Source organism: Pseudochaenichthys georgianus, unplaced genomic scaffold (genome assembly GCF_902827115.2).
Source record: "Pseudochaenichthys georgianus unplaced genomic scaffold, fPseGeo1.2 scaffold_749_arrow_ctg1, whole genome shotgun sequence".
NCBI lineage: Eukaryota > Metazoa > Chordata > Actinopteri > Perciformes > Channichthyidae > Pseudochaenichthys > Pseudochaenichthys georgianus.
In genome coordinates, this window is record NW_027263299.1 from 27,030 (window position 1) to 44,401 (window position 17,372).

The 17,372-nt window shown below is 43.8% G+C and overlaps 1 protein-coding gene across 1 annotated transcript in view; it reads right to left on the bottom strand.

Moving 5' to 3' along the window:
• LOC117444207 (ETS domain-containing transcription factor ERF-like) overlaps window positions 1-15,703 on the bottom strand; it is a gene marked incomplete at its 3' end in the record, with an annotated part of 35,074 nt that extends 19,371 nt beyond the window's left edge. Inside the window, exon 1 of the mRNA XM_034079860.2 lies at window positions 15,122-15,703. Coding sequence (XP_033935751.1) covers window positions 15,122-15,143 — 22 coding nt within the window. The remainder of the gene's footprint in view (window positions 1-15,121) is intronic.
• Window positions 15,704-17,372: the final 1,669 nt, after the last annotated feature.

Consider the following 17,372-nt stretch of genomic DNA (forward strand, 5'->3'; position numbering starts at 1 on the left):
CACACGTTTATGTGTTTATCTGGTCGTAAACAGGGACGAGAGACACATGCCATGTCACCACTTTCTCTTCTTCTCTACCTCTATTTAGTTTCCCATCAGGCCCTGCTCCTGTGCTCCTTAGCCTCCACACTGCTTCCTTCTCCTCTAACCCTGAACTTGGTCAGCTTGTTAAGCACGTCTCCTAAAGCTGATTAAGTAGTGTTGATCAGCTTTACATAACGTTCACCTCGCACAGACGTCGCTGCCAGCCAGCCAGCCAGCAGAGGGTCTTTGTGCCTCTGTGAATGTGTACGAGGGAAATCAGAGACGGAACATGTGCTTCAACATTACTCTGCATGGAGTATTTCAGTTGCAAGACTCACACACACAAGTCTATGTGCATGCGTTACAGTAACACTATGTCTTCCTGGATTGGAGCCAAGTCAGCGCATGGTCTCATTGACATTAGCACATTTGGCCCCAATGGTGGAATGTGCACATCATCATGGTCTCCCAAAGTGTGTGTGCATGTGTGTGTGCATGTGTGTGTGCTGACAATCACTACTGATCCCCCAGTTAGCAGTGGGCTGCCAACAGAGACCACAACACTGCATCCATCACATTTGACATGTCAAAGTGAAAGCAGGAACAATCGAGCACACATACACATAAGAGTGTGTCGGTGGTGCTTGTAAATAAATCCCCGCTCCAGATCTCATTAACCGGCAGGAGTTATCGAGTTAACGAGGCAGGGCACACAGGCAGGGTAGAAAGGTCGAGTCCTTTCCTTTCCTCTCCTCTCCTGGTTTGCTCTCGCGCTCTGCCTCGTGGGAAAGATTAGAATCCTCAGCTGGAGCAAATAAAGCTGGACGTTATGCAAGAGCCCGGAGAGAGAGAGGAGGATGAGCGGGAGAGAGAGAGAGAAAGGCTGATGATGATGTAACTTGAGAGAAGAGCAAAAATACTGAAATGAATAAGTTGATGGGACACCTTGAGGCAGGTCATCTTACAAAAGTCAAACCGGTGGCAGTCATCCACCTGAACAATGGTATCAGCTCGATGTAATGAGCTCAGTAAACACACTTCGCCCTGCAGTGGCAAAGAACGTCTCTCACAACCTTTTACCCACGGTGTAATGTCTATCTCAGAGGTACAGGTGAATGGTGTCATTATGGTCTCCCCGAGTGACACATATGAGATAATGATGTCCCTGATTATTCAACACACGATGTGGTCAGTGTGGCCGGAGGCAGGAGATGCAACGGAAGTAGCTCTGATCTCCGTGCGTCACATGGTAATGGATATCGTGAGTCATAAGGGTCGACTCGGCACTTTTCACTGTTCAAACAAAAAGGGAGAAATGTAATCAGTAATGATGTGATCACATTTATAATTCACAGCATGAAAGTGCAGCGGGCCGTGCCGAGTGGGGGTGTTTGTGAAATGTGCGGCCCTGTTCAGTAGACTAAACAATTGTTTGCTAACACAATGGAACAAACTAGCGAGACATGACACCAAACCGTCGGACTTAAAGGATTGTGTGGGAGAAAGTTAGACTCAACACCACAGATGGAAACAATCCCGGATAAAGGTTATGGCGGTTAGAAATTAACATTCTACAATAACACTAAGTCGACAGTGTGTTTGAACTTGTTTTAGCAATGAAAGGAGTATTAGAAAAACTGTTTGCAACTATTTTGCTAATTGGTTTATTGTTTTGGGTATTTGTCCAGCGACATTTAAAAAAAGTAATAGACAAAGATTCAATGATCATTATAAAATAATTATAAATTGATTATTAGGGATGCACGATATTGGTTTTTTGAAACCGATACCGATAACTTCCTGCTTCTCAAGACCGATACCGATACTATAATATATATATTAAATGTACCTGTAGTTTTTGCACACCTGGTGGTAAAAAAAAGACTAGTAGTGAGCAAATGACATGAGCATTACTCCTATGAACAAAACTAACCCTGGGGTCGTCTCTGGCAAACTTCTTGCCTTTTTCAAAAGCCTCGTCGATAGGTAAAAGCCCCGTGCCTTTGCAGCTGGCTTTGGATTCGCCGCTAGTTTAGCGGCGCAGGCGTCTTCGTACGCTTTTAACACGCCATCGTAGCGATGGCGATGTTTCAGGCGACTGATCAGGTTGGAAGTATTATAGCTCGTTGCCTTTTCTCTCCTCGTGGAACTTCTGCTTTGCATTTGTTAATACAAATAGCAAGCGAACTATCTAACTCTGAAACTTTGAAATAGTCCCATACTACCGACCACATGTTTGTTTACTGTCCTGGCTTCACGGCCGCACGCCATTCACATCACAGCCAGGCATGAGTTAGGGAGCGCTGGATTTGTGAAGAACTCCCCTCTTCCTAAACCACAATACCACAGTACTAGCAAAACGGGAGGAGCCGAGTGAAAAACAAGCGCCCCTCATCCCAATCCACCCACACCGCAGTACTTTTTTCTTTTTTTTACCCAAAAAATATATTGTATATTATCGGGGCTATTAATACTTTTATCGGGTTTATCGGGATGACGTCATAATTCCTATTATCGGGCCGATAATTATCGGGCACCACTATTGATTATAGGACATCACTCTGGACTTGTTGGAACTGTGAAAGATATTTCATAGCTATTTTTTGACATTTCATACAATAGAGGATTTAACTATTAATAAAACAAATAATCAATAATGAAAATAATTGTTTTGTGTTTTTGCTTAATGTAGAAAAGAACAGGAGGCTGATAAGAGAATAAGATGAAGGAATTGAGTTGGACAAGGACCCGGGAAGATAACGTTACATCCACATTAAAGGACTGATTTGCCCCAGAGAGTACTTACTTATTTTAATATGACTATTTTTCTGAATGGGTACCAACTCTACCTACGCTGCTACAGCACTATTTTCATCACATCTATTTATCATCCCTGATGCTTAGTGCTGTTGTGCCAATTGGCAAATAGTGTGCATATAAAGTACAGAAACTAAATACACAGGTGTCAGGAGACAGAAAGAGGAACAGACAAGGAGGAAGGAAGTGAAAAAAGAGAAACGAATGAGCGATGCGGAAGGAAGTTCACGGAGATAAAACACAGAGAGGCAGAGCGGTGAACTGTCACCCCTCCGTTAGTTTACTGCTTGGATGCTGTTATGTAAGAGATGAGTGTACACACACCGTCCGATTACCTCCGCTCCGTGGAACTCATAACATGAGGCGTGTGTGTGTGTGTGTGTGTGTGGGGGAACATACAATGGTGATGGCTCTCAGTTACATTTCACGCACAAAGACACGGACACACATTGTACGTATCGCATACATAAAACGTCCTGATTCCAAAGGGCTCAGATCATCAGCGCCGGGTGTAAGGTAGCACGGGGGTTCCCCATGCACTGACAGCTGGCTTACAGTTACACCTCCACAATACAAGTCTGATGACATGCATGCATACAATAGATCGGGTTCAGTGCATTCACATCCACACTGAATGATAATTGTGTAATCAGGAAGTACTTCAATTAAAATGTAAGTTGTGTTATTTTATTGTAGAAGCTCTGAAATCACTGTTGCAGAACGTTCAACAATGTGAAAACGAAGATTCCTTCCCCTTTTTGCAATACGTCTGCATGTTAAGCAAACCCTTTGGTGCAAAACCACTTTAAAACTATTGTCTGTCTTTAAGTGCGAGTAAATATGCTGATAAACTGTACTTCTGTTGTGAAAGTATGGCAAATACCCCATTTAAGAGAATTAACCTGTGGATCATTTTGATATCATTTTCTGCCACGTTATCAGTCATCAGGTGAAAGGGTCTCACTGAGAAGCCCTGCATGTGGGCATGGTGTTTCTATCAGTGATATGGTTGCTGCCCGGAATGATCTGATATACATGTAACCTGCAGTGGACCAAATATGTTATTATTTATATTACAGATGAAATGCATGAGGGTGCCAACAATTTTGTGATTTATTGCCCAACCTTGTAAAACAGAGGAAAAGAAGTCTAACCACATTCATGTCCCTGACATCAATGAGTCACACACGCTCACGTACGTACGGATCCCACGTTCCCACACACACCTCTGCACTCTGCCTCCTCTCACAACTAACCTAAGGGAGAGAGTACCTTCGCATAGAACCTGGCTAATACTTGGGCCAGACGAACACAATAACCCTACTAACACACCACCCACACACAAACAGTGAGGATGCTAGCTGGGGGCCAGCTGGCGAGAAGTGCGAGAGTGTGTGTGTGATGTTAGATGCACACGTGTGTGAGAGAGATTACAAAGAGCCGAGTATATTAGTGTGTGTATGAGCAAAAGTAATTCACTAATATTACAGTTACACTGCTAATTCAGTTTGCATTGTTTGTGTAGCCTGCAGACAAGGATGTAATAATAGGACACATTTGATTGACTTGATAACAGATGCTGCACTATGCTTTTGTTTCCAAGGTGACACATATACAAAGTGTTATTATTTCACACACACACACACACACACACACACACACACACACACACACACACACACACACACACACACACACACACACACACACACACACACACACACACACACACACACACACACACACACACACACACACACACACACACACACACACACACACACACACACACACACACACACACACACACACACACACACACACACACACACACACACACACACACACACACACACACACACACACACAGCTAAATATTGATGCTGCTAGAGACTTTTTGGATGCCTTTTAGCACTTGTGTTGATGTTACGTGCCGTGTAAACCAGAACGCCCTAATCCAGATTAGCTTTTAAATCAGTGATTCATGGAACGACTTGCTTTAATTTCCTAATGAACCCGGTTTCAGAACATTCATTTCCTTCTTTTTTGTTCATTTCCTCTATCCTATTTCTGGTTGTTCCCATTTAGCTCGCCATCTTTCCCTCATGCTTTGTGAATCACTCTTCTGCTGCCCTTGATCCATTCTTCCTCACTTTCCTTTTCCCTCTCCCCCTGTGACTGGTCAGGGGATCTAGCTCACAGGAAAAGCTTTAATCCCCTAAAACAACAATCGCTGTGCGTCGTATGTACAGTGGGCCTATATGTGTGTGTGCGCCCACCCGCATGCAACTGCCTGGTTGTTACGTCACTTCAGTGGGCCACATCTGATGCTAAAAATGGACATGGATAAAACGATTGTGGCCGAGGGCAGGGCTGCTGTAAAGAGGCAGTGGCGCACACACTCAGGACACATGTACACACACACACACACACACACACACACACACACACACACACACACACACACACACACACACACACACACACACACACACACACACAACACACACACACACACACACACACACACACACACACACACACACACACACACACACACACACACACACACACACACACACACACACACACACACACACACACACACACACACGGCAAGCTGCTTAACCCTGATGTCATGAATCAAACACAAATTGCAAACTTTTCCCTTAATCGCTCGACACACATGTTTGTATACAATAGTTGATTCAAAGCATTAAAGGCTTCTCGGATGCAAAATGCAAATGTTTCCTTCATGAAAACCTTAAACATGATAGAATAAAGAAATCAAATCAAGTTTTATTTATATAGCACATTTATAAATGATTTTTGGTCGAGCCAAAGTGCTGTACATATAATACAAATAGCCTACAGTAGAGACACTTTACAGCAAATACAACAGCACAGATTGTTCAGAATATCAGTGTGAGAAAAACGACACCCTCTGTCCTCAGACCCTCTATCCTTAGACCCTCACATCGTACAAGGAAACACTTCCAGAGAAAACCCACAGTTTAAAGGAACATGGGAGAAACCTCAGGGAGAGCAACAGAGGAGGGATCCCTCTCCCAGGACGGACAGACGTGCAATAGATGCCGTGTGTAAATCGAAGAGATAATACATTTTACAGCATATAGACCGAATGTTAGGAAATGCACGTGTCTGTAATAAGAAGATGAATCCACGAAGATGTCAGCTACAATCCTGTGGGAGCGTTCAGGGAGGCAGCGTGACGAGAGCCAGGCAGGACCGCAGGAAGAATGTAAGTCTGTGCAGATTACACTATGAAATTGAGGACGATTGGTAAAAGGAAAGCGCAGCCAGTGATTACACAAAACATCTCTCAATAACAAAGTGTCAAACTCCAACACTAGAAATCTACTCAAATTCTATTAAAATAGTTTTTTAGAAAATGCTATTAAAAATGGATCCAATGACGGGTCAAAACACCAGAGGTCATGTGACTAGGATGACACGTGAAATGTTTGTGTGAATGGACTAATGCACAGACTGGCTGGCACACTCACTTGTTAAGAATCACCAAAGTAAATATGTGATGAGATAAGTGTGTGTGCGTGGATATACGATGTGCAGCACTGATGGCCCGGCTTTGTCATGAAACTTTAATCCTTCTGCTTTCCTATAAATACCTTTCCAATGATACGATGCATTATTCAGAATCTCACTGACCAACAGACAAACACACACAAGCGGGAAAACACAGAGACACACACCTGGAGAGCAGCGAGAAAAGCCCAGGCCCTGGAGGAAGGAAGTCTTAAGAACATTTAAGAGGACGATGGCCAGCGGGCAAAAATAGAGTCAGATGTTTGTCCTGCTGGGAGTGCAATCCAACGCACTTTATTCTGCCCATGACCACACAGCTTGGAAGGAGCCCAAGGCTGTGAGTGTGTGTGTATAAACATATGTGCAAACTGCTCCATGCACTGAGGGAAACTTGCACTCGGCACTAGCTTGGGGTGTCGAGAATGCCTTGTAGCTCATATTTTCTGTTTTCAGCCACCACCTATTTTGTCAGCAATAGCAATTTCGCTTGACAGCTTTCTGTACTCTTTAAATCCTGTTAGCCGACAACCATGCTGTATCTGGTCATCGAGTCATGCTGGCTGGTAAATCAGGGTGTCCAGTGAAAAGAAAGAGGGTAGGGTGACATGAAGCAGGAGAGAGAGAGGGGGGGGGGGGGAGGAGGCTAATGGAAGAGGAGCTGCCACTGGGGTATTAGTCCATGGATTGGTGACACAGAAACAATAGTGAGAGGGAGGAGAGGATGAGAGGGTCAATCGATGCCTAAAAAGGTTTCACTTCCCTACAGGGACATGTGTGCGCAAACACACAACAGCCTGATCCAAATGAAAACATTATCTCTCTCTCCTACACACACACACACACTTTGTAGGATGGCTCCATCTGGCTCCAAAGTCATAAGAAAGAGCAGCATTCAGCGGCAGGCCTGTGATCCAACAAGGCGTAGATCAGCAATCACTTGGTCTAATTTAGGCAGAGAGACGGTCGGTCGGTGTGTGTGTCTGTAAATCTAGAGCATAGAAGACAGTGCTCACCGTCTTGGTAGTCCAGAAGGATGCCATGAGATCAAGCAGCCACAGCTGATAAAGGCAGAGGATGTCCTCTTATCTCTTCCCTCACACAGTTTGCTACTGCTCCAACTGGACAGAGAGCCATTTGCTTTGCAATGGTGTGATCTCTGGATGGTGTGAAACAGTCTGTTGCACTTTTCAGAAAGCTGGCTACTTGGCTTCAAGGTGGTGTTAACTGAAACTAAAAGTGGATACGTTTAAAACGCCTAAAAGGTACACAAAATCAAATCCTTTAATTTATATTATTTATTTAAGCATAACTGCTGTTTGGGACAGTTTGTTCCCTCAGAGACACACACCTACAGTCCTACCTTTCACATGCACATCACGGTCTCTCTCAGATACTACATAGGCTGCGATGAGTTGGCTCAAAGTGCTAAATGAGCTCTGACGTACAAAAGAGAACAGGTCTGAACATGGAGGGAGAGAGGAACAAGGGAACGACGGCGCACTGAAAGACAGACGAAGAGGAAAGACTGGTTGAAAAGAAAAACTCCAAACGTGATCTCGCATTCCTTACATGGGGTGGAGGGTAGGAGAGAGAGGTGAAGAAAAAAGAGGGAGGGATGGGGGAAGGGAGAGAGGGGAGAAAAAGGAGGGAGTGATAAGTGAGAAAGTTTAACTTGGCGCCAGACAGCATTTCAATGCCCGACAGGCAACCACACAGACGCTCGCACAAAATATCGACACTATGCAAGTGGCACAGAAGTCCTTTTGGTGACTTCCCATCGGCCGAAATTAGATGAGATATTTGCCCTCCACCCCCGCTCCCTGGGTCCAGCACAGAGGCAGATTCCCAGATAAAAATAGCCAGAGGAACTATTCAAACACTGCTGCCTTTCTGCAGGGAGTGTCTGCTGACTGCCCTGACTTAGGGGGTTAGAGAGGGGTTAGGAGCCCCACTCACCACCTCCCTGAACCGGCCAAGGATCTATCACACTTATACACTCACAGACACACTCCGCCCCAATCAAGCTTTTAATCATTGTGTCACTGCTAGAATGTCTGGAGAAAATATGACATATTACCATCTTCCTTTGACTGCTGTTGTTTCCAAATATTTCAAAAATGACACATAATGGATTATTATACGACAAAAAAAACACTTCGTAAACCGACTGCCTGGTGGTCTGTTACAAAGTCCCGTGAGAGACACATTTACACAATGCAAATTGGCCATATGTAAGTTAGTCAAGAACGTCAGTCTGCTAATTTGAATTCATAGTGGATAAAAGACCCTGTCCTTTTGTTCTGATCCCGTCTGGAATGTACATTAGCAGCCCACTGTGTGCCGGTCCCTCCTGGAAAGATGCCCTCAGCATGACCAGTATTATTGGGGTTAATCTAAGCAGATTAGGGGTATACATTACAACAACACGCGGGCAGAGCTTTTCAATTGGCAAAAACGACCACCGTGTTGGGGGTACAACAACATCGGAAGAGGATTATGAGAAAGTGCCCTAGGTGTGTGTGTGAGCAAGGGGGGAAGGAAGTTGTCTTCATGACTGACTGAGTGCTGCAATGACCAGCCAGCAGAGAGGTGACACTCCAGCATCTAACCTGAAGGACAGGTCATTGTGAGGATCCACAATAAAACCTCTCATCTGCAGGGATCAGAGGAATCAAGTTACCTGATCTTCACGTGTGTGTGTGTGTGTGTGTGTGTGTGTGTGTGTGTGTGTGTGTGTGTGTGTGTGTGTGTGTGTGTGTGTGTGTGTGTGTGTGTGTGTGTGTGTGTGTGTGTGTGTGTGTGTGTGCGCGCATGTCATCAGACTCAGATCAGTTTCAGTGGCGCCGCCGTCACCAAGAAGCCGTTATACACTCACATGCAGCGACACACACACTTTGTTCGCAAGTAATACCTTCACAAACCCAGAAAACCGTGTCTCCTTCATATACACACACTTGATATTCTTTTACAATAGCATGCCATTCTGCGCCTCGCTCTGAGTCACCTCTACAACAATGTAGCTCTGTAAACTCCCCATATTACATTACAATACACATGCATGCGCAAACACAAACAGCTGCGGAACAGTGCAGGTCAACCCATGCACGGTACCAACACACCCTACTGCATTCTCAACATGAATTCTGATACCCATTTGAAAAGAGACCCTGTGTGTGTGTGTGTGTGTGTGTGTGTGTGTGTGTGTGTGTGTGTGTGTGTGTGTGTGTGTGTGTGTGTGTGTGTGTGTGTGTGTGTGTGTGTGTGTGTGTGTGTGTGTGATGGTGGTATTAAGAGCATTTTAAAGAGTTAGCTTCAATTTAAAGTGTTACTTCAAAATAATAGGCCTTATTTGAATCAATTGTATTCATTGTGTCCTCCGTGGTACTAGAAATATGTTTCTATATAAATGCATGCATGCCTTAGCAAGTCTCTAAATGTATTCAGGAAAGGCTCGCAGAGATAGGGACTGTTGTGTTTCCCCCTCATGTGTAATGCAACACAGCCGGCAACTATTAACCTTCTAAGCAGGAATGTGGGAGGTCCAAGAATTCAAATAAAAAGCAGCAGTGTGTGTGCGATCTCTCTATGTGTACTCACACATATGTTAGTCAAATTGTTACAGTTATCCATCAGCAGTCCTTCCCACCCTTTACCATGCCAGACCAATAACCAATACTATCAATATGGGGTCATGTGGTGGCTACAGCCAATGGCATCGCAGTAAAACTAGGCTCAACTCACATCACAGACGCATGGCCTCAGGACACATTTAGTTCTACTGCTGTGTTAAGTGCGTAAAAAGTGAATTTCCAATGGAGCTCTTTAGCGTCGAACATCACGACCCTGCAGCTGATCACGCAGGTCAGAGAGGCCGATAATCTATGACCAGATCTGAGGTTAATGTGTGGGTCCCTGGGGTGGGGATGACAGGCCTTTAGCAAGTGCTGGGCAGTGGTCAGAAGCACCAGGAAGCCAAGGGTAACGCTGCCTTGTTGGCTGAGGTCTCTCTGGTCAAGGGCGGCACAGGACTAATGTGGGGAGGTCCATTAGTGTTGACTGGCTAAGCACATTGTTCCCTTTGGTCACATTCCTGGCTAAATACAGACATTTCCACAACTGAAGTCCCCGTCTACCAGAAGTCATTTGTCAACTTAGCGTCACGGACGAGTTGACCATATCAAACGTCTATGAAGAACTATTGTGACAAGTACAAGTAGGCCATGCTGCCTCTCCACTGTGAGCGTTTTCTCTGTTAGAAAAACAAACTATTATCGAGTGTTAAGTGCTATAGTACTTCACAATTAAAATCACTATTAAATCACATTATAAATATAGAGATACAAAAGTGCTGCATAAGATTTTAGCCCAGTTTTGTCAGCAAATGTATTCTATAAATAGTTGATATGTTCATACCCATATTCAAAGTTAACTCTTGGCAACCAACTCAATTTGCAAGCCTTTTCAGATAGAAGATAACCACTTTTGTTCGACATCATTTGCTTAAGGCTTACAGCATGTTGTCTGGGGCTGATCACAGCAGGGCACTGTCCCATAAACCATGCTGTAAAACCGTATTGGGATAATGGGAGGTAGTGGTTTTGCTGTGGTCAGCACTGCGAGGGAGTTTTCATAGATAAGGCTAATCACCGCGCTTATCGTCACAGTGGTTGTGTGTTGAGATTGAAAAGCATATGCTCCCAAATGCACACTTAAAGCCACACAGGGAAGGGAAAGGGTGAAATGTGTTCTCTCCATTCCTTGCTCACAAGTAGGCCTTTTGTCTCCTGCCATGCCACATCATAAAGCAGGACTGTGTGTGGGTGTGTGTGTGTGTGTGTGTGTGTGTGTGTGTGTGTGTGTGTGTGTGTGTGTGTGTGTGTGTGTGTGTGTGTGTGTGTGTGTGTGTGTGTGTGTGTGTGTGTGTGTGTGTGTGTGTGTCTCAAATAAATGGCAAACTAACTCCACATGTCAATCTTTCTGGGGAACTGGCACAAAACAATAATCGTTAAACTATGTGGTTGAATGACTGATGAGAAATCTACTGGCATGTCCACATTTACGTTGCTTTCTTTCACACACTCACTCTCTCTCTCCACACACACAAATGCATTTCACACACACAGAAGTGCGGTCTCTTCACTTGTCAAAAGCACCACCAAACTATGAGCTACTCCGCACCATTATAAGTACAATGAGAGGTCCCTGGCCCCACAAGTCCACACACAATCAGCCCCAAGGCCTGCCCCACTCCCACCATTGTCCCATACTCCACACACACACACAATGGCCACTCCGGAGCCAGGGGTCCCACTATGCAATTCCATCACACAAAGACACACCAGTCCTTATCCCGTCAGAGAGAGACAAGAATGACAGAAGAAAAATGGCAACCCTTGGGGAGGGATTGATCATGGAAGAAAATGAGTGAAACACAAAGTGCAAAGTGTGTGTGGCAGGAGTGTAGATAACATGGAGAGGCCCAGTCGGCAAGCTAATATTGTGTGTCCTGTCCTTATCAATTAAGGTTAAACAATCATGAGTAAATCAATCTGGACAAATGTTGATATAAACTCATTTGTAAGTCAGAGCAGGAACTTTGAGTCGTTTAATAGATGAATCAATACAAATAAATAAAACCTTCACCTATTTTTAGGTATTAAGTTTTCTTGCACTCGTTTTATATCATGATAAACTGAATATCTTTTGAAGTGACAAAACAAGACTTTGAGAAACTGGGATGGACATTTTTCTAAATGTTCTGACATTTTATAGACCAAACGATTAAACTAGAAAATAATCTGCACATTATTTGCTATTAAAATAATGACTCGTTTAAGCCTTGGTGGTAGTCTAGCCGAGATAGGATACAACCGTCTGCTGACACATGAAACCTGTAGAATATGTTGCCTCTAACCAATCCCCTAGACTACATCAAACAGAAAGAACAGAGACAACTGTGAGCAGCAATGATAAGATATCAATTCAAACGGATACTTTCGAACACCACAAAACCAACAGAGATCTGCCGACAACAACAGATGCAGCTCCGCCATTTCCTGCTTCATCATATCAATTCTCTATCTCAGCAGAAATCCTATCATCTACGCAGACTAATGAAGTGACTGTGGAAAACAGGAGTGCAGGGGGAAGTGTCCGGTGATGGAGAGAAGGGAGGTAAGCTCCATACAGAGGCAGCTTACCGTATGGGACGTAATCCTACATAACCAAACATCCCAGGAAGGCATGATTACATTCTTTATCCTACACATATCCAGGCACAATCATATCCTTCTGTGTTCACTCGAAGCGATGAGATCTGCACAAGTTAAAGGTTAAAACTTGTGTACTGATTGCAACCGTCGCAACAGCAGGAGATCAGAAAAGCACCACAGATTAACCAGTTCCATAATTCAACTATTTAAAGCTGCCGTTATAAGATCAGAGTTGTTTTTAGGTAATGCCTCTAAGGCACAGTTCTTATGTTTACCAATTAGTGCTGAAAGGATTAATCAATTACTTTATTCATCAAATGTAATACTTTCTGACAAAAACTTCAATGGCACTTAAGCCGGCACATGGGCAACATGTACTCGATGATTAGTAAACTACTTTCTTTTTGATAAAAGCTTAGAATATAAGTCTATGTTACAAGCAAAAAAAAAAATCATTAACTGTGTAACTTTTATTAACAATACAATCGATTAACAAAAAATAAACATATCAAAACATTAAAGGCTGCCCCATCCACAAAGGTAAATGTAAAATAAGAATGGTTTGATTTGAAGCACACACACACACACACTACCCTAATCTTACATATAGTAGCTACTGTTAGTGCCAACCTAATAAACACACTCGTGTGTGTGTGTGTGTGTGTGTGTGTGTGTGTGTGTGTGTGTGTGTGTGTGTGTGTGTGTGTGTGTGTGTGCACACACACAACCACATACATCAAACCCATAACCTAAGCACAATCAATTTTTAGTACCTTCCCAGAAGGACTTAAGATATCTGCTGCCACACAAATACTGAGGTCCTTGTAATAAAGGGCTACTTGTGGTGTGATGTCATGGCAGCCTCCTCGGGGCTGCTGCAAGGAGAGGGTGTGTGTGTGTCTAGGAATGTGGAGGGCTGAGGGGCTGAGGCTGGGTGCAGCGGGAGTCAGGAGGGGACAGGGTGGGGGAAGGGAGGGGATCGTCCCAAGTGGAAAAGGGTCCCACACAGTTTGTCAGTCACTCACACGGCCTCGTGCCAAATGCTTGCCAGTAACTACTTAGGATGTCACCACGTTGCTCCAACAGGAATAAAAGCTTATTAAATATGTATATTTTGTTTAGCACAAAGGGGCATAGACAATCCATGTGTGTTATATACTTTCAAATGTTGTCCACTGGGTCTTCTGTGTGTAAAGTCAAATTGTGTTAAAAGTTATAATTGTGTCTCTATAGAAAAATGGCAAAATCAGGGAGTTTATTACTGACACTGGGAAATAATGAACTGAATAGCTGGCGAACATTATAGTACTTCCACTTCCTCCTTCTATAGAAAAGTCGCCTTGCCTTCAACAGAAAGGAGCAAGAACAAACTTATGCAAGCATTTCAGGAATTAGACAATAACACACACACTCAGACAGAGACTTCAGCTGACTACTGGAAACCCCCCTGCTGCTCTCACTTCAATGTGCTGACAGGACAAACAAATGTATCGGATCACACAGTTACTGGGTTAATATCAGCTTTTTCTGTGCCGTCCTGTTTAGATCCAATCACTTCCACACCGCCACCAGGAGGAAAAGATTCTGAAAAGTAACTTATCAACACATCCACATCTTTCTTTCTCAGTCTATAAAAAACATGCAGAGCTTCCAGGATTCTTAATTTGTTTTTTCTCTGAAAGGTGCTGGATGGTGAAATAAGGTTGTCAGGGTGACAGGGAGAGGATGTCGCTGTAACAACTGTACAGTAGTTAAACCATTTCCTCTTGAACCAGAGTACAGTACTAAAAAGCTGCACCAGATTTCAGTATCTTATCTAGCCAAACCACGGACTATTGCACTGATCCTGAGAGCAACTTTAAATCAACAGGTTTTTTGATTGGAAGCGGATGTTGATAACTACTGTGCGTTAATCAGCGATGCAGTTACTGTCAGCTAAACAAGAAACACAAAGGTGGATAGAAATTCACAGTGGTGTAAACTGCATTTTGGGGGGATTTACTTAAGTATAAAGATGTTTCCTACTTTGTACTTCTACTTCCACTACAAATCAGGGGTCAATAGTGTACTTTTACTCGACTATATTTACCTTATACCTTTAGTTACTTTGCATATTTGGATGAATGATGTGAAATATAATCAACACTTAAATAAGACTGTAGTTACACCTGGAGTAAAGTCACAAGCTACCCTGCAGTATACAAAGTCATTAGAACTAGATGCCCCTTTGCCAGCTTTGAGAACACTTGAATGCATCAATACAATAGTTATAATCAAAACATATGAAATGGGCCAAGGTGCATAAATAATACTTTTACTTTTGATGCTAATACTTTTGTGATTTTACTTGAGTAACATTTTGATTGCAGGATTTGTACTTGTAACAGAGTATTCTTAAACTCTAATACTTTTAGACAAGATCTGGGTACTTCTCCCACCTCTGTTTGCGAGTAAACAAGAAACACAATGGCGGATAGAATTTCACAGTCAAGCAAACTTACCATTATCTCCAGGTGTTTTCATGTTCTAGCTTCGAACAGCGAGCAGCTAAAGTTGGTGGTGAATTCCACAAAGTTGCCCGTGGAAAGAAAAGTCAGTCTCTGGGCCTTTTCCTCCCCCCCTTCTCTCTAGTTTGCAATCTGGGAAAAGTAGGTGAAGAAACACGGCAAACTTTTGTAGCTTCAGCGGCTCTTTCTTCGCGAGCCGCCGCCGCCGCGCGCTCTCTCGGTCCGGGTCCCCGGTTCTCTGCCAACCGTCCAAACCGACCGTCAACACCTCGCTGTTGCTCCTAGTAACTTGGACCGTTGAAATCTGCGCCGGAAAACGACCAACCGTCCCGAATGGAGCCTCTTTGAACAAGTAGTTTCGCTAACTGTCCGGAAGCTGTTTACTCCGCATCTTCGTCGCTGTTTGACATCACTCCGCCGCAAAACGCTTTGATACGAATTAACGTTGGAGTAGAAAACTCTCTTTCTTTCTTTACGGACTTTTTCTCCACTCTCTCTCACACCATTCAGTGCTGCTCTCTCCTCCCCCCCGTGCGTCTCTCGGTCCTCCGGGTGTCGTGTTTCTCTCTCTCTCTCCCCGCCCACACTGACGGGAGAGAGGGAGAGGGAGGGGGGGGCTAACGTGGCGAGTCACGCCCACTCACCACGAGCAGGGGGCCTCGGCTGGCGTCACTGCAGCACGCGGCGTTGCCTTGGAGATCGTCAAAGCGCGTTGCCGTGGTGACATCATATCCGGGTCCTAAAAGATTCGAGAGCGGCTCGGCTTTTTACGTCAACAATCCTCGGTTGGTTACGTTTCTGATGAGGTCCCTTCACATCAGGATTGTTGTTACACTTTTTTAATCGATAAATTAAACATGAAAGCGTCAGATTTGACCAACATTAACAAAAATAAATTTAAAATCAGTATTTATGCACATCTCATCATTTTAGACACATTTTAGTTTTGTGGAAAATACTGCAATAAATAAAACGTAAAATAAAGTCACAGAATTAGTCCAAAAAGACTAAAACGGGTAGACTAAATCTGCTTTAAAAAAAGAAAAGAAGCCATAAATACAATATTTTCTTTAAATGTTGTAATTTTCACCTTGTTTTCCATAGATGTTTTGTTAATCTGACAAGTTAATTATAAAACATGGCAAGCTTGATGTTATTAATTGAACAAAAGTGTGTTAACCCCTTATATTCTGCTCTCTTGTTCCTTGTAAGAAGGTACGCAGTTACAAAATAATGAATATGACATTTCCTGGAAGGCTTTACCTGTAATTGCTTTGGAGTGATTCTTGAAATTCAATACTTGAGGCCTCAATGTAGCCTATTACATCTGAATATGAACCTGCATCCTGTTCTGATGCCAGTTTATCATTGGGCATTAACACCCTTTTCATCAGCTTCTTTTTGTTAAGGTGCAGCCAACTGAATTAGGCCTTCAAGTCACAATGAATGAATGTGCATTAGAGCACAGAGACATCGGAGCACACAGACATCCGGTCATGTCAAATGTAACTCTTTCACCTGATCAGATGTTCAGCATGGCTCGTTAGATTGTGTGGACCGGTGTCATGCCCAGGCTTGTTTCGTGTCACCGTGACCTTTTGCTTCCTCCTGTGCCACTGATATAAAAGCTGTCACATGTTATCAATAAGTGCAGATGTAAGTGCAGATGAGTGGGTGTGTGAGGCGTCATACATGGGAGGTGAAGTGCATCTCCTCTGTTGCCTTCTTGTGTCACACCTGGGTCAGTGGCTGAAGGCTTTATGTGTGTTTTTGGTGCATGTGTTGTGACATCAGCGATACACACCACTGCCCTGCCTTGTCAACAGGATAAGACAGCGGTAGTAAAACAAAGTAAACAAAGTCCCCTGACAGCAGCAGGGTGATTTACAAACAGGATTTCTCCTCTCTTCACTGGCCATTCTCTGACAGACGCAGGAACCCACTCTGCTCTGCCTGATAAGAAACCGGACCTAAAGAGAGAGACAAATCCACGTGCAGGAAACAGCTCTCCTGTCCCGTCTTCTTTTTCAGCGCAGGAACAACCCACTGCACTGTGGCATTTTCTCACGGTGAGACTGAGAAATAAGAGAGTGGCACTATTCCCTTGTTTCCCACAGTGTGCCGGTGTGGGAACAGGCTCTATTGTAACTCAAGCACAGGAGATGACATTTACAGACAAATCTACAGTACATTCTGAACACTGATAAACACAGCGCTACAGCCTCCCTCTCTCCTCCTCCTCCTC